We start from the raw sequence: 18,089 nt of genomic DNA on the forward strand, positions 1-18,089 counted from the left end.
CAATCTAAAAATAAACTTCTGAATATTCATTACCGGCCCGAGACTTTTGCCATATACGGGGTGCTCAACATTGGAAATGTAGAAATTATTTCAAAATTTGGCTAGGAATTCTTGTGAGGAAATGTTTTGAAAAATACCGAAGTTTTAATATTATTTTTAGTCGAAAATGTGCACTTCCGGGTCAGCCAACGCGCTAGATAAGCGGTGACGTCATATCTCGAGGTGTGCAAAAAATAAATGAACTCATTGATGGCGCACTGCTGATGTTCAAGGCGGGTACCGGGTAAGGTATGGCTTTATATTTTGCCGTTTCCCCCTCAAATTGTGAAAAAGGTTGTCCGAAATTATATCAAACTGCACCTGTTAACCTTAGATAATATGATAAATTTGTTTGGAAGGATATATAAAGTTGGTATCGTGATATTTTCTGTGTGTATTAATGGACAAGCTCGATGCGAGTTAAGCAGTCACGCTACGCGCTACGCGTTGTCTCGAGTTGCAATTTTGTAGTGGTCACTGCTAGGGGGTGCTAGTGCTACATGCAGGCTGAGCTGAGGCAGTGCATGCAGTTCAGTCGTGACACTGCCATGTGATGTTTATCGATATGTCATGTATGTGGGAAAGAATGTCGCAACCTGACGCCACTTCATTCATCATATTATCATCGCAGTGGCTATTGTTACGGCAGCCGTAACGCATTTCCCATTTTCTATCGTTACGGTAGACTGCAACCTGGCAACTTTTATAAAAAAACATGACAAGAAAATATAAAATTAGAAGGAAAAAAGTGAATTTGAACTTTATGAAATTCGGACTTTATTTCCCTTTTAAAAAAAATCCTCCAAAGCCTCAGGTTAGAAAAGGAAAAAAATTCGAGTGCAAAACTGAGATTCGAACCCGCAACCTCGCGGTGCAAAATCCTACCCTCTATCGGCTGAGCTGGCGCACTGCTCGATAAAACGTGGGGAAACAAATAATCATATACCTGCGTGCGTATCAAAAAAAAATCGTAGAGGGCGCTAAACAACGAGTGCCGTAACGGTAGCCACTTCGTATTATCATCTCAATAGAGGTCAGTCATTGTAACAGTGTTGAAAAGACATGAATCTGGAACTGAGAAACATTTCCAATTTTGTTTAAAAAAATTAGAAATAGGGCCTACTTAAAATTGTCTTGCCTCTCCATAGACTTTGTACACAACCAACAACCGCTGAAGTGGTGTCTGGATTATTCTTTCTGAATAACGGTTATCCAATTTCACTTGAAGTTGAACTTTCTGTTTAGCTTTTTCATGAAAATGCCAGATACAATGTACACATGAATTTTTTTTCGATTATAAATTTATATAAATCTTGAAGATGCACTCTTTACTAAAGAAAACCCTAGAAAATTATATCTCCAAAGCCACATGGGGATTTCCCCCTTGTTTTGGGCAAATTTTAAGGCGGATTTGTGGCTGGGGCCATATTGGGGGTCACCCAAATCAGGGAAGACATCCACAATTGCTCTTTCTTTCACATAAATGTCTGTATTAGTAGTCAGAGATTACATTAAAATTGAAATAAAAAAAGTTAATGCAAAGTTCCAAGATTAGGGGCCTTCAAAATTTGAAAAAAAATGCATGTGACGCATCATGACAGATCATTTTTGACCCCCCCTAAAATTAAGGTGTGAGGCATGATGGGTATTATTTCCCTATATTCCTGCTCTACTACAGTAGTTGTACCCATGTATCCAAATTCAGCTTCCAAATCAATTTCAATCTCAAGATATGGGTCCTTAAAGTCAGCGATTTATTCTATGGGCCAGCCAGTTTCCCCTTTTTTGGCAAAGTTCATTGAACTTTGTGCTACCGTAACACCTCAACGGAAAGCAATTTGAATTTTTGCTTTCGATATCATCTAAAGAACAACTAACAGGACCTTTCCACCAAGTTTGAACAAAATCTGTGACATATGGTGTCATGGCCCGTTGAATTGGCATGGAATGACCCAAAGGTGTTGCTTCATGCAGCCCTGTAATTTCAAAACTCCCAGACTAGGACCTTGAGTGCAGAAAACATAATCAGGTCAAATTTACTTACATGTAAGTTATCTCTTTAGCAAAGCAAATCCTCTGAAATGTTCATATGGTAAAGACAAGGTCCTCAGTATTTCACCAGCCAAGTTTGAGGTCTCAATTCAATTTTTAAAAAGAGACTTTTCTTCAACATTTTGCACCCGAGAGTGAAGCCAAGTGATTTCAATTAGAAGCCTAAGACTAGACTGGTACATGTACATTTATGTCCAACTTTTTGAAAAGATTGACCCTTCATTAGTCTGATGGCATTTGTGTAGGAAAATGCTTTCTTTTTTCTTTAAAAAAATGGCACAGTTGATTGATGCAGTACTAAGGGGGTGTTGGACTGGTTGTTTCATGTGCCAGTCTATTTTCTTGTATTGCATGTTTTTACTATCTTAATTTTCGGGACTCTCATACAGAGTCCCGAAAATTTTTGCGGACTAAGTTACTCGCTATTTCAACCACCTCCTGTTTTTATACTTTTTTTAAATTCATATATTTGCAATATATCTTTTTATTCGTTTTGAGCAAAATTGTAGCTAGCCTGCAAGTTCAAAATGTGACTGAATCCAACAAAATGAGTCTTACGGACAACTTTTGAGTCATTTTTTATCACCTACAGTAGAAAGCCCATAAGTTGCTCTTCATTTTAATCACTCAAGTGTGACATCTTAATTAATGCAGACATTTAAGGAAGTCTTGTATGCTTTTTACTAACAAATTAAGCCTTTGGTTTAATGTATCCACTCAGCTGAGCTGGCAATGGTTAATTAATGTAAACCCACTTCAGATTTTTGATGGCAATGATCAAGTTGTTAGATTTATTAAAATTTAAATGAATATGATCCACCATATAATTTATGTATGTGTATAAGTTCGAGTGATAAAATTGAAGTGACAAAAGTGGCCTTGTAAAAATGAGGGTAGAGTGTGTCTTTCCTTCAGGCCGATTCATTGAAGTATTCTAGTGCCGCAATTCATCTTCGTTTGAAGTATAAGGGTTCGCCAAGTCTGCGTTGATTGTGCAGCGTGCATTTTAACCATCCCCCATGGGCATGCATTTTTATTGTGCGCATTTTTGCACAATGTCCGCGAATGCAGCATCATCGTAAACGATGCAGTGAGGAAGTGTCATAATGGCGCAGATGTTAGACACCAGACACTGAGCTGACAGGAAATTGAATTAGGACCTCTGTGTCTGCAGAGAAGGGGGAAGGGGACCTGACCTTTTTATGCGATGTTAAAAGCCTCACGAGGTTTTACATGTAATGTAGAGGTTTATGAATGTATATGTGCACACACATTAGACGTTACCCTGCGTTCATGTATATCAAGTTTCCGAATTTGGAAGCTGATCTAACAAGTACTTGTAAATGTATGCAAAAGAGTGTACCGTACAGCACATGTACGTAGGTTGCAATGGTTATAGAAGGTTAACATCTATCGAGTTTCCGAACTTGGAATCTGATCTTACAAGTACATGTAAATTTATGCAAAAGAGTGTACCGTACAGCACATGTATGTAGGTTGCAATGGTTATAGAAGGTTAACATCAAAGTAAGAAGTTGTACCCTAACAGTCCCCATCCAGTCAGACTCCAATACCAGGGTTTGTTGGAATCTGTTGGAGTGAGACATAGTGCACCAGTAAACTGATTTCATGAATGCTTTACATGGCATTAAGTACCACCATAATCAGAGTTTGGGTGTAGAGTTTACCATATGGTGTTGGATTGGCTGGAGTGATGAAGGCTCCTATTATCACTCAAAGGGGTTAGGGTTAACTACCCTAAACTGCCCTGAATCCTTCAAAATCTTCTTTGCCAAAGTGGAGAAATTTGGAGGATTGAGGTTACATGGTAAAAGTGCTTACGATTTCGTAGGATGCACTTTGTCAAGGTCTTGGGCCGGACCTTGTGTTGTTTTTGATTAGCCATGCATAAATATGGACCCGGATTATGCTTGAAATCCTCCATACTGCTCCAGGATGTCACTGGCCAAGTCTCAACATATTGACAGTCACTGTCACAGGATTTTGCAAGATTCAGGCACTGGTAACCCCTCAGGACCATATTCAAGAAATAATGGAGGAATTTGCAGGATTGAGGCTTTATGCTATTTTCCCATGAGGCCAATTGGATGATTTTGCAGGATTGAGGCTACATCCTAGCAAAAAGGCATAGGGAGTTAGGATTAAAGTTAACATGGTTTCATACCTTAAAACCCTAATCCCCTGGAGTGATTTACTAGGAACCTTCCTCACTCTTGCAAAATTCAACCCCATATGGTAAACTCTACACCCAAACTGGACTCTGATTATGGCAGGGTATGCCTGTCCCCATGTAAAGCGTAATCAGTTTACTAGTGCAGTACTCACTCCAACCGTGGATTTGAACAAAACATGTAGTTTAATTTCGAAAGGTTGGAGGCATGGTTAGGGTTAACAATTCTACACAGAAAATTATACTCTCATCCTAATTAATCCACAAACTTTCAACATCTACCAAAAGGCTTTGCTGGATTTTGCAGGATTTAAGGAGGTAGATCTCAGTTGAACATTAGATGACCCATATGTAGATTTTTGATGTAAACATGTTTGTACTAGTTTCTCACTGGAAAAAAATCTGAGTCATTCTACTCACATGACAAAACTAATGACTTCATGTGATTGTCCCTTCATACTTAAATTTACTTGAACAAACTGAAACGCCAATAGCAAATCATTTTTGCTGTTATTTGCAGATACGCCTGTTATTAAAAGTGAAAACATTAACTGATCATTGTATAAATGTTGACACGTACATGTACCGGTAGGCCTACATACATAATTGTGACAATTAAATAAAGTACCGGTACGTACACTACCTGTACATGTGTGCATGTACAATGTACATGTATTAAATTGTACATTTATATTTCAGGCCTTGCATGCAAGTTTCAGATCTTCCCACAATGCAGCATTACATGTCTCCATTATTTCCGTTCAGGTATGCGAGAGGCATTTATGGAATGTCCAGTAATAGGACGCGTAAATGTAGCCAATAATCTCCTAAGTTGCTAACGTTTAGTAACCTTTATAATCCATCCTGGAATTATTGCTGTGACCTTTACATTGAACCGTGCACGAAAGGCCAGCCTCTCGTGTCATTACCACTTGACAATTATCTGACGTACATGTACATATTCTGCTGAATCTGAATTGTTGGTATGTGTAATTCACATCCGTTTATCCATGCGTGTATTGCTTATACATGTGAGTATTCACATGTAATGAAAGAAAACAATGGAAAGAGCTTGTCAATGTGTTTATAAGCACCTGCTTCTGAGTGTAATTTACAGCATCCTCAATTGTCAATGTACATGTACATGAAGTTGTATAAATTGTATATTTACTGTGCCCTATTGCCCTTCATGCATACATACACACGTAAACTACATGTACATGTCATAAGTTTAATGCTTCCTGGTCATAATTCATTACATACATGTACAAGTACATAGACATGTACACAATGCAGGGCTTTCACCTGGATTGAGATACATTCTAGTTTCCAGCATCAATTAAAATTTGTTTCAAAAAGCATCAAAAAGGATTTTGTGGATTACCCTACATGTAACTCCCTACTGTTTACTGAGTATTGGATCGATCAGTCCGCCAAAATCCATCAAGCACACTGCTTCCAATGCATGCTTTGCTGTAGGCCTCCAGGCCCAAGTCCATCATACTCCATCAATATTTAGTCACACTAGGCCTGCGGGACCAAGTCCCCCTAAATCCACCAAAATTGGGGGGTGGATTTTGATGGGTTTGGGGAGGTTAGGAACCCTAACCCCCTAGTAGTTCCTCAGGACTACCCTGCTAAATCCAAGAGTCCAACGGTAGTTTCCTGCTCAATCCAACAGAATCCCACTGTGCCTAATTATTTTCAGTTGTCTGCTGGATCCATCAGAGTCCAACTTGGCGTTATAATGCGGTTCAGTTACCTGCTGAATCCAACATTTTGCATCAGGAATGTACACCAGGGGTTTACTGCTCAATCCAACAGGCTCCAGCGGGTATATGATATGCATACTGTTAGATCCTGTTGGATTCAGCAGGGTTAGAGTACACTCATGCCATGATGGCCTGAGCATATGGATGAATGTTGTTTAAGATTTTCCCCCTTTAATTCAACACAGATTCAGCTTTTACAAGTCCTAGAGCAGTCGGCCGTTGTCGAGTGGGAAAGCTAGCGACTAGATATCACCGGGGATATAGGTTTTCCCCTGCTTCCCTTGTCTGTCCGTCTGCGTCTTTCTACTCTCTTCATTCCCAGAAGGAGGTCAGCGGCGAGGGGTAAGCCATGCCATTATTCGGGAAGTCGGCCAAGACTCCCCAGGAGCTGGTCAAGATTGCCAAGGATGCCTTGGATATCTTCGATAAATGCCAGGAGGGGAAGAAAGCAGAAAAGGTTGGTGAAGTAAATTTTATAAAACCCGTCTGAAAATTACAAATCCTGTCAGAACTAGTAGACGTAGCTCAAGGCTTTGTGTGATACTAAAGAGACTAAGGCTCATTCTAGGCGCCGTGTTACTGCCGCACCAAGTTTAATTAAAACGAGTGTGTCATTATCCCTAACCTGACCTAAAGCTACAAAATATTACTGAGTAGTAACTTGTAGTATGCATTTCTTTCCATACAAGTGTGTACAACACATGTAGTATTCTGTGGTTTTTGGGCCTGGACCCCCAAAGAGCCCTTAGGACGTTAGGGTTAACTCGTCTACAGCACGGTAGTTGCTCTAAATGCCGAACGTAATGCATCTCTAGTATTGGGCCAGGTTAAAGCAGTTCAAGCAGTTCAATGAACTTTCAGTGGGATCAAAATATTCACACCAATTTCACTGACCTTGGTAAGAGGGTATTGTGAGCATGCACATTCCTAAAATGTTTGCCCCGACTTCGAATTGAGTTGAGTTTGGTACGGCAATGGCACGTTGTTTAGAACAGTGCTATCGACGTGCCGAATCATAAAGTTGAGTTCGGCATGGCATTAGCACAGCGTCTAGAATGGGCCTTTAGCGTTGTTCTTTGCAATTGTGCATGGTGTACTAAAATCATGCAGTGCAGGCGGTGTATTGAAGGCCTAGAATCATCACTGTCTGGTTTCCTGCACAGATAAAGGGATGACAGTTGTACAATTTGTTTGCTCTCATTTTGCTGTTTCCAGGCACTGGAGGATGTGTCCAAGAGTCTGGTGGGAATGAAGAACATCCTGTACGGTGTGGGAGACCAGGAGCCTCAGTCAGATCTGATCAACCAGCTGGGCCATGCCATATGCCACACTGGTCTGCTACTACTTCTGGTTAAGTACCTGAGACATCTGGACTTTGAGGTAAAAACAGAAGCACTGGTGTTTTTTTTTGGGGGGGGGGGTTGAGGAGGGGGGCGACAGGAGGGGGGGGGGTGGTCTGCAGAGGTTAGGGCTGTGGACTGTGTGTACGAACAGTAGATGTGGCAACTCGGTTTGTTGGACACGCTGTTCTTGTAAGAGGGGACTTGTGGGATACTTACACAAAGACAGCTATGATTCTCCACTAGTCAAGCTTTTTTTAACCACATCCCCAAAAAGAAACCTTAAATAGAAATGACAATACAAGAACAGTGAATGTGACCCACAACCCCAAAAATAGAAGGTCGGGTGTATGCAAGCCATGGGTCTATGGCACACGGCATGGAATATCTGTGTAGGGCCCCTCGCAGAGGTTTCAAGAAAAGTCCCAGAAAATTCCACCCAATCACCTTCCATTGTCCATGTGGCACTAGCGTGCCCGAATCCCACAGCCATTGGCCTTGCATGACCAGTTACCATGGTCACTGCCTTTCTATTGGCTGAGGAACACAGGAGGACATGCTGCCATGCTTGACCGTGCTGGACTGCCTCATTCCTTGTTGAGCAGCACATCATTAAACATCTATTCTTGACAGTTTCACCATAATATTCACTGTGTGCCACTGTCTGTTCATTTCCAGATTTACAATGTAGGAGTTAACCCTACCCCTTCCAGGGCGGGGCCTATCGTACGTCCACAACCAATAGTTATCAGAATGTAAACAAACAAGTAGCATTTCTGTAGTTTACATCATCTACCGTGTGTATTGGAAATGAGGGGCAGGAGGAAGAACTCGACTACACCACTGCTTGTTACACACTCCCTGTTTTTTCTTTCTCTTCCTTGCTCTTGTTAGGCCAAGAAGGACGTGGCTCAAATCTACAACAACGTGCTGCGGAGACAAATTGGCAATCGCATGCCGGCGGTGGATTACATCTGCTCCTATAAAGAAATCCTCTTCATTCTCTGCAAAGGGTGAGAACAATGACAGGCGCAGTGCTGTGCTGGTAGTCGAGTCCATCACAAGTTCATCACAAACTCATCAATTCGGGCGATTCACAATGCAGTGCGCCACCAAGAGTTTGCCATGGAAAGTCAACTTTTCAAGTTTACGGTCGACAAAATATGGCCCATTTGGATGACTGTCAGTAGACACTTGAGCTAATTTGTTATAGATTGGGGCATAGTGTTCTGCCGCCTTACCAAAAATCACCATATTGGATACAAAGAAAAGAAAAGGGCAAACGTATACTCGAATCATACGCTTACGAAACTACTGACCGGAAAAAAACAAACAATTTCAACTGTTCCGCACTGCGAATTTGTCGACCATCTCCCACAATGCACTGGGAAAAATGAATTCTATGTGGCAAACTATTGGTGGCGCTCTGCATTGTGAATCGCCCGAATTGAACTGTGACAAAGACATCATTGTTCAAAGGTTATTGTTCAGCGACTGTAAATAAGCATGTTCGGTATTCCAAAATAGTCTGTACTCTGGTGCACAGCAAGATTAGACAATTTTTTTTGGGGGGGGGGGTAACTATGGCAGATAAATGCACACAAGGCTATGGGGGACGTGGCAACCAAATCTGCATTCTGTGCAATTTGTCGTGCAATCGAAAAGAGATTCGCACAAACGTTTTGACACGCAAGACACCTTAAACCACTTTGTTGTCCAAAGTTTTTTGCAAAATGTTATACTTCAGAACACGATGATCTGTTCAATTTTTCTGGTACCCCGTTATGCTTTTGCACGCTTACGATAAATTTTTATCCCGAAAGAAAAATCAGCAAATCTTGATGTGCACAAGCGCAGTAGGAATACTGAACTGGCTTATTGTGATCAGTTTTGTGAACAGACTTGAAATTTACTTGTGATGGAAAAAAACTTACACAACTGGAACTTAATGTAACTTGATTTTTTTGGGGGATGTTGCGTTTTGTAAAATTAAAGTGAATTTTAAATTGAATTATTAATAGTCTAGCCTTACCACTGCTATGAATGTGAAAGTGAGACAATATATGAGCCGTTATTCCCATTAGTAGGGCCAATGATTTTCCGTTTCAGAAAAGTGCAAATTCCGTTTTCAAAAATCCTGAATTCCGTTTCAGGCTGAAAAATTCTGTTTCACATTTATTCAATACATAAAAAGGCATTTAAACATAAACCATGTACACAGTAAATAATTCCAAGACGATAATGAAATAGTCGTTTGGTTGGAGCGCGGGAAAACTGCCCCAAAAAGATTTCTATTTTATCAACGGCCGATCAATGTACAGACATAGTATTTAACTTCACCACAGTCAAGTCGTATACTGCACTGCCACTGCCACACACGCAAGAAACATGCAATAGCCGTACAGGCCAATCCCATGACGTTACACACATCAGCTGGCCGAAGCGAAATTCATGTCCGCCATTTTGTTTTCGGCTAACGTTAGCGACAAAATAGGATAGTTTACGCATGGAGGAATAAGAACACACGGTAGATTTTGGACCTAAGCACAACATGCATTTCAATAGAGCCAAATGTTATACGAATGGTTGATTGATTGAACAGAGAAAAATAAACCTGCAGATGGAGCAAAAGAGACCCGCTAGTGTGATGATTTTCACCGTTGCGCTGACCGACAGCTACGGCATGCGTCGGGACTGTCACTCCCATGACTACGCGTACTACGGTAATGATCTCGCAACATTTATTGCTCGGATCTTGAACGTTTTTGTCCCCCCAAAATCGTGATATAAACACTGCTTATTTGTTGTATGGCTCGTCTGTTCAATCAATCATCAATAATTCGTTTTGTACTCAATAAATTTAACGAAATTATGTTTTTTATCAATAAAATTGCAGAAATTATTTTCTTCAGATTCAAATTCCGTTTTCCGTTTCGAGGAGCAGATTCCGCGAATTCCGTCCATTTTCCGCGATCGCGGAAAATCATTGGCCCTACATTAGCCCATCATATAACCATTGCTCATTGTAATAGGCCTATGGTGTATAAATAATTCTAAAAATGTTAGTGCAAATGCCCTGATGGAATGAGGACATAAGACGTAATTTTTTTATCTTGTGTGTCTGTTTTTTAAAAGGTACGAAAACCAACAGATTGCCTTGAATTGCGGCATCATGCTACGGGACAGCATCCGATTTTACGAGCTGGCCAGTATCATTCTGAAGAGCGAGGATTTCTTTAATTTCTTCAACTACGTGGAGATGTCAACGTTCGACATTGCCTCTGATGCCTTTGCCACGTTCAAGGTTTGACAAGACTGAACCCATTGAGTGCCCATAATGCGGGAAATAATTGATTTTGGTCAAGTGATAAAAGGGTGAATGAAAACACCTTTTGTCGTGGACCTCATATTGTCTATACTTCAGACTTCCTGGGAAGAACTCCCAATCGTTTTGTACACGATTTCAAACTGAGGACCTGCACCCAACAGTGTCCTCAGTTTTTCAAGGATCTTTTTTTGTTCAAGGTCCTTTCTTGAATCTTTTTGTCGTGGACCTAGTATTGTCTATACTTCAAGGGAAGAACTCCCATTCGTTTTGTACACGATTGGCAACTGAGGACCTGCACCCAACAGTGTCCTCTATTTTTCAAGGACCTCTATTCAAAGTCCTTTCTTGAATGTGAATACACACACGTACTTTATTCTTAACCAGCTCTTAACCGTATAGTCTATACTTTAAACTTCCTGGGTAGAACGGTCATTCGTTTGGTACACATTTCCAACTGAGGACCTGTACCCAAGAGTGTCCTCTATTTTTCAAGGACCTCTATTGTTTAAGGTCCTTTCTTGAATGTGTATACACACACATACTTGTTCCTTAACCAGTTCGCGCCAGATGGCGTGGATACACGCAAAGGTTTTGCGGTATATGCCAGATAAACATGCAACGAACGAGGCCGGAAACATCTGTGTCAGCTTCCCGCTAGCAGCGTGCGAGGCCGTTAATATCTGTGTGCCACCCGCAGATGACAGCCTGATCCCTTTTGGCATTGAGTTTCAATAAAACCAAAGTATTATTACTATATTTACCAATTTGTTTGTTTCAAACAGGAGCTGCTAACTAGACACAAAGTCCTGTGTGCAGAGTTTCTGGAGGGGGAATACGACAGAGTATTCACAGAGTACCAGAAGCTGCTCAACTCAGAAAACTACGTCACAAAGCGACAGTCCTTAAAGGTAGGTGTGCTGAACTGTTCTGAAGGCTTGGACAATTTTGAAAGTTTATACCCTTAAATATGAACTGCTTTTATGCTGCAAAAACCGGCGATATGCATGCCTCCGATGAGCCAAATTGGCAGGAGACATGCTAGACGTTGATACTGTTCAGTAAGTTACATAAAATCTGCTCAATCCACAATTTCGTTGTGATGGTTCCTCGTCTGAAAAGTATCTTTCTCATGCTTTTTTCTTCAATATTTACAGCTTCTCGGTGAGCTCCTACTTGACAGACACAACTTCACCATCATGACCAAGTACATCAGCAACACAGACAACCTCAAACTCATGATGAACATGCTGCGAGACAGTAGTCGGAATATACAATTTGAGGCCTTTCACGTTTTCAAGGTACGTCGATCGGGGGCAGAGTTTTAATCGACGGGAGTCAGATTTGCACGGCAGTTTCTTTTCCTCGAATTCCACCGCCATGGTCCGGGCCCTGGTCCACATGTGGATTGGGTTTTCAGTCCCTACTTGTTCCGTGGGTTTTCCCCCAAAGATTGTTCTGCGGTTTTCCTCCGACCTCTAAAACTGAAATTTCTTCTCATTGTCTTCTTAAAGCATGTAAAGGTTTCTTCAAGCTTCCAAGCTACAGTGCCTAGGGCACTTTTGAGGATTCCTTGGTTCATTACCTGAAAGATAAAAATTAAAATAATAATAAAAACATCACGAGTCCAATTAAAATTTACAGTTTTAACAGCAAGTAAAGTGAAATAGAACTTTGGTATCAAGGAGTTGGTCTGTCTTGTTTTCTTTTTGTTTAACTACATTTCTTTTAAAACATTCTGCCCCGCTTTAATCTGTGAAACTCATTAGCCTTGTATCTTCCCTTTTCTCCCTATGGGCTCCGTGCACAGCGTGTGTGTACTGTACTGTTTTGTGTGCGAAGTACGCACAACTTATTTATCCTAATGTGCACAAAGCTAAGCCATAGCATTTTTGCACATGAGTGTCAGGCGTCGTCGGCACGCTAGCACGTTCAAATTTAACTTGCAATGGTCTCCCAAACTAATACCTGCCCTAATAACTTTGGATCATTTGAAATATGCAGTGGATGGACCGGGAACCAGTCTAGGTCTCCCCCAACTCTCCTTTTCTGGCCGTTGAAGGGGTACTTGCGCACGGAGCCCATACTGCCGAAAACTGCCCCAGCACTGTACAGTTTTATTGATTCATCAGGGAATGTATACAAAATTATACAGTGTAATACAATGTAACACTATGTAATACAATGTAATACAATGTTATACAATGTAAATACAGGTTCTAATCTGTTAGTGGAACTCATTGCAGGTTTTTGTAGCCAACCCCAACAAGACCCCAGCCATCCTCAACATCCTCAACAAGAACAAGGCCAAGCTGGTCGAGTTCCTGACGGCATTCCACACAGACAGGACAGAGGACGAACAGTTCAACGATGAGAAAGCCTACCTCATCAAGCAGATCAAGGAACTCCAGCCCTCTGAGCCCTCGTAATAGGGCTTGCTCTAGCCTTCTTAATCCAAACGGTGATGTAGTTGAGACCTTTTTCCGAGACCTCATGAGACTCGGTGCTCGGACAATACTTGTGACCGCTTTCAAGATCCCCGGTGGAAGGGACGCACTGCATGCGCTAATGGTTTGGGCATGTATGACACGAAGTACGCACAGCTAATTTTATTCTTATCGGTTACGTCTTTGCATTAGCGCCAGGTGCCATGCATTCAAAAGTTCCTCCCAGTGGTCCCTCACAAAACTCTCCCTTGGTAATTGTCGAGGGAGTACTTGCACACTGAGTCCACATGCACAAGTCCAATTGTTAAAAACCCCCAAAAAGCCACCGAAGGTCTCGGAAAAGAACTCGACTACATCACTGATTCCAAGGGATAGGGAACGTATGAGAAGGCGTGGCTTAAGGTGGGTTGGGAGGGGGTTGGCATCTACACGTAGCAGAGATTGTGAAGCATTGATTGATATAGCACATTAATAAAAAAAAAACCAATGAAAAGGCATTTTGGCTAGGAACCGTCCTAACTTGTCCAATTTTCTCTGCATGATTCGAATGGCACATTCTTTGTACTCAGAAGGAGCATCGAGCCCAATATTAAGAAATAGCAGCCCGGGCTGTACTTTCCTCAATCTTGCAAAATCCTTAATAACAGTAATGTGTATTTATAATGCACACGTATCCACCAGTATCGGTGTTCAAGGCGCTATGTCGTTATTACCCTGCTCATTGGGCCACTAAATCATTCCAAAGGCAATCGCACCTCCCTGGGGAGTATACAAGTCCATGCTGCCATTGCGGCACAAAGCAGCTAAAATCAATCACAGTAACCATCTCTGCCCTCACAGGTACCCATTTGCTCCTGGGTGGGGAGAAGCAATGAGTGACAAATGCACAAAATCCTTCAAACCTTATAATTGGGTTAAGCGTAATTTGTGTGCTCATGCCACAAAATATGTCTCGTTCAAATGACGTCATTTCCTACAGACCATCCACGTGCATCGGCATTTTGAGAGTCAACTTGCATAACGCGCATCGGCTGCGTCGTATTTCGAACACATTTCAAGCAACAAGCGTGTTTGGAACATTTTCAACTCTAAAATTTCAATTACATAAAATACGCAGTTGCAGTTCTTCTACAGAGATGGCTGTCTTTGAGAGAGACCTATTCAAAGTATGAAACCACTATTATGCCCATTACCCTATGCTTTGCATGTGTGATGTGTGCTTCATTTCAAGAGACACAACTCCAAACTAGACACGTACTGGATTGATGCTTGTCGCCACAGATCTCTGCTATGGTACGATACCGTGCATTTTAGATAGTATATAGCTGTAGCTTAGCATTAACTGTAGATAACTAGCGTAGGAACAGTTGATGATGTCGTTTTTTCTTCCTTGACAACCAAGATGTAAGATTTAATGTCTTCAAATAAAAAGGAGCACATTTCTGTGAGCTTGTAAATAGGCAAGGACCAGTGGTTTGTTAAAATGATGTAACGTCCGTAACGCCCGTCAGGTTGCTTTACTTCTTTTAATTGTACGAGTCGTCACAAAGAGGCACAACTGAATCCAGAGAGTGTTTCTTTGTCAAATCCCAGCACTGACACCATTTATGTTTTCCCATCATTCCAAACAGTTGTGTAGTTGAATCTATCACGAGTCATTACGTGTCCTCACAAGTCCTCACAAGTCCTCATAAGTCCTCACAAGTTCATCACAAGTTCTCGAAAGTCCATCTTGAGTCGTCCAGTTCCGGGTCAAGTCACGACCTACTCAAAAAACAAAAAGGCATTCTTTTGTGTATGTGCGTAGTTTTTTGTTTTCAAATATTCAACCCGGCAAAAAGCTATTTGAATAGTCGGTTGATGATCGAATACTCGGGACAGCTCTACTTGTGATTTGCTTGTGAGTGGACTTGTGTTAACACTGTTAACATTGTTAACAACTTAACAACTATACTGTTAACAAAGTAACTGTTAACATTGTTAACAACTTAACAACTTTACTGTTAACAACGTAACTGTTAACATTGTTAACTGTTTAACAACTTTACTGTTAACAACTTAACTGTTAACATTGTTAACTGCTTAACAACTTCACTGTTCACAACTTTACTGTTAACATTGTTATTTTGTTAACAATGTTAACAACTGTTAATGTTGCTAAGTTTAACAATTGCTCACATTGAATGAACACAAGGACAACCAAAAAGCAAATAACAATAACAACACCAATACTAATAAGAAGGATGGGTCTCGTTTTTATTTATAGTCATGTAAGCGTAGTGTTGGCATTTTCACGGTTTATGAGAAAGGACGTATGTTCTTTTTGTAAATATTTTGGGGGACTTTTTAATGATTCAAATCTGTTTTGATCCGTGTCAAAGAAAACAAATGCTGTTTGTATTAAATCAGATATGTTTGATACCACCTTTACAGGGTTTCCAAAAGAGAAAAAAAGAAAAGAAAATGAAATTAATTGTGACTACGGTGAAGATGCCAAATGTTTCATTCTGGATTTGTTTTTCTTTTTTTGTCGACGGTCTCCTAGCCAATGAAATATTTTTGTTGTTGAACTAAAGGCGTACGGCCTGGGTGACCTGTTAAATTCATTTAGTATATTTTTTAGTTTCATAGATTCTATTCCATAACATATTGTATCCACAGTTATTTTTACCTCGTGTTTTGTTGTTGCTGGTTGCGCGATGTAAATATTAATATCAACATTACATTGAATGTGCCAAGTTGTATTGGGTTTGACTATTATTTTGAACAGTTCAGCTAACTCAAAAAGAAAACCCAGGAAATTTGAAGGAGAAAGTATTGATCTGCAAATTTTAGCAAAAAATACGATCCAAATTAGCCTCAAGCAAGTTACGTAACTTGTAGTTGGTTTGGCTTGGTACTTGTGTTAGGAAAATTAATACACCACAAAGTCAGTTCCTTTTATTGTTTATTTGGAAATTTGTAATAAAAGCTGTATCCTCTCTGAGTGATCCCGTTTGCCATTTCCCAGGTTTGCAGCATTGCTAATGTTGCTAGCATCGTGACTTTGGGCGTGATCCCTGGCTACATGGCATATATGGGTTAATGGCTTCTGACTAGCGCCCCTTGAACAAAGACATTGATGAAATGGGGAACCGCCAACATAGGGCTGGATAGCTCAGTTGGTAGAGCACTGGAACGGCAATCTGGAGGTCATAGGTTCAAACCTGTCAATTTCTTTGTTTAACTTTCAAACTAAAACTTGTTAGGGAAACTGCGAAGTTGTACCATTTCACACTAGCAAAGTTTTACATTTCACAGAACAATCATAGAGTTACTTGTTTAAATTACAACAAGAAAATTACAATGTATTGACAGTTATTTGTTTGTAACGATTATAATGTTTGATTAATTTTTCAGATTCATTTCAATGCAATATATTACTGTATGATAAGATACTCAGAAAACTTGTATGAACTTAATTTGAGAATACAGATTGAAGATGGAAATTAATGTATTTTGGTTTTTAGGGGAAAGAAATAGTAGATACAACACTATGTCCCAACTTGGGAAAGTTTGCCTGCGCGCACTAATCAGAGAACAGATTGTCTCCAGATGAAGATGCTTGTTTGTTATCTCTGAGGATAATGTTTGTAAAAAAAACCCTGATTTTCAAGTGAAATTATAAAAATAGATTAATTTCCTTTACACTTAATGTTGTTCCTATTTGTTACTGACAGAAATGATTGACACTTCAAAGGAAACTGAATGTTTTTTTCTAAAAAACATTGGAAAGTCAAAAGAGTTTTTTTTCAAAATCTATGTTTGCATGGTCTATCCATTCAGTTCATGAGTTGAAACAGTCATCGCAATGTGTTTGGTTAATAATTTGTTGTTTTTTGGACTGCTCTTAACGATATTGTGTTGTGGATTGTTTCAAAAATTGTTTTAAATGTCCAGGATTTTATTTTTTTGGCAGAGGCCTTGGTAAAATGTGAACCCACAACTTACAGCTTTTTAGCGCAGTTGCCTCAACCATAAACCCATTTGGGTTGTATGGGCAGGATGGGTGGTTCAATTCACCTATCAATAAAGACAGTCCTCGAATCACACCATAACACATTTTTTTTTTACAAATATCAATTCGTAATTTAGGTCTTTCTAATTGTGTACATAGCTCTTGAAAAAATGTCATTGTTCCCATATAAATTATGTATATTTTATTTTTGTTTTTTGAACGTTGTATTTACTTATTTGTTTAACAGGTTTATTGAGAAAATGTAGCCACAAAGTTTTTTTAAATGATGAATGAATACGTAATGAAGTCAACGACCATATTAACAAATTCAAAGTTTCTCAAATTAAAAGTTTGTTTTTTTCGTTTCACCCTGTAACAAAAAAATATATGATTGATTAAATATACATGAAACTTTTATGACTATGGTTGTTTATAATGGCAGGATACAAGGGCAGATCCGGGGGGGGGCAACGGGGCCATACCCCCCCCCAAAAAACCCCCATTTTTTTTTAAAGCGACGTCGCAATATTAAAGGCAGGCACTGCGTACACCACCATTTTTTCCTTTAAAAAAATGGTTAAAGTGGTCAGAAATTGCCTCAGATCGCACCACAGAGCATCTAAAATCCGCTCTTCACAGGATAGTGTAAAGAGGAAAGTGAAATATTTCTATTTTCATTTAAAAATAGTATCCAAAAAAAAAAATGGGGGAAATTCCCGATTTGGTTACGGTACACTTAAAGATAGACAGACTTGAACTATTGGTGGCGCTATATTAAGGCAATGGTCCTCATTTTTACTCGACCTCATTTCTGCAATGAGGGGAAAAAAATTTGCAATATTTTTATGATGCATTGAGCATGAGAGAGAAAGGAACACATCGCGAAGCCAGTTAACACAAATTAGTAAGAATAGTTATCCTGTTTG

At 40.0% G+C, this 18,089-nt stretch overlaps 1 protein-coding gene across 2 annotated transcripts; it reads left to right on the top strand.

Annotated features, from left to right (window-relative positions):
- The first annotated feature begins 160 nt into the window (after positions 1-160).
- On the top strand, positions 161-17,578 carry LOC119723440 (calcium-binding protein 39-like). 2 transcript variants are annotated; one of them, XM_038194097.1, is made up of 8 exons: positions 161-283; positions 6,240-6,511; positions 7,270-7,434; positions 8,289-8,407; positions 10,530-10,698; positions 11,505-11,630; positions 11,877-12,020; positions 12,966-17,578. In XM_038194097.1, exons 2-8 carry the CDS (start codon positions 6,404-6,406, stop codon positions 13,146-13,148), a joined length of 1,014 nt encoding a protein of 337 aa, XP_038050025.1. In that variant the 5' UTR covers positions 161-283; positions 6,240-6,403; the 3' UTR covers positions 13,149-17,578. The 2 variants fall into 2 exon arrangements, with proteins under 2 accessions (XP_038050025.1, XP_038050023.1); XM_038194095.1 differs by having other exon boundaries at positions 172-288.
- Positions 17,579-18,089: the final 511 nt, after the last annotated feature.

The sequence above is a fragment of the Patiria miniata genome, unplaced genomic scaffold (genome assembly GCF_015706575.1).
Source record: "Patiria miniata isolate m_02_andy unplaced genomic scaffold, ASM1570657v1 HiC_scaffold_17, whole genome shotgun sequence".
In the NCBI taxonomy this organism is placed as follows: Eukaryota; Metazoa; Echinodermata; class Asteroidea; order Valvatida; family Asterinidae; genus Patiria; species Patiria miniata.

Bases quoted from the DNA above. Each gene is read 5' to 3' on its own strand.
- LOC119723440 (XM_038194097.1), top strand. From the start codon at position 6,404: ATGCCATTATTCGGGAAGTCGGCCAAGACTCCCCAGGAGCTGGTCAAG. The intron at 10,699-11,504 runs GTTTGACAAGAC...TGTTTCAAACAG, and splicing joins ATGCCTTTGCCACGTTCAAG to GAGCTGCTAACTAGACACAA. The intron at 12,021-12,965 runs GTACGTCGATCG...AACTCATTGCAG, and splicing joins AGGCCTTTCACGTTTTCAAG to GTTTTTGTAGCCAACCCCAA.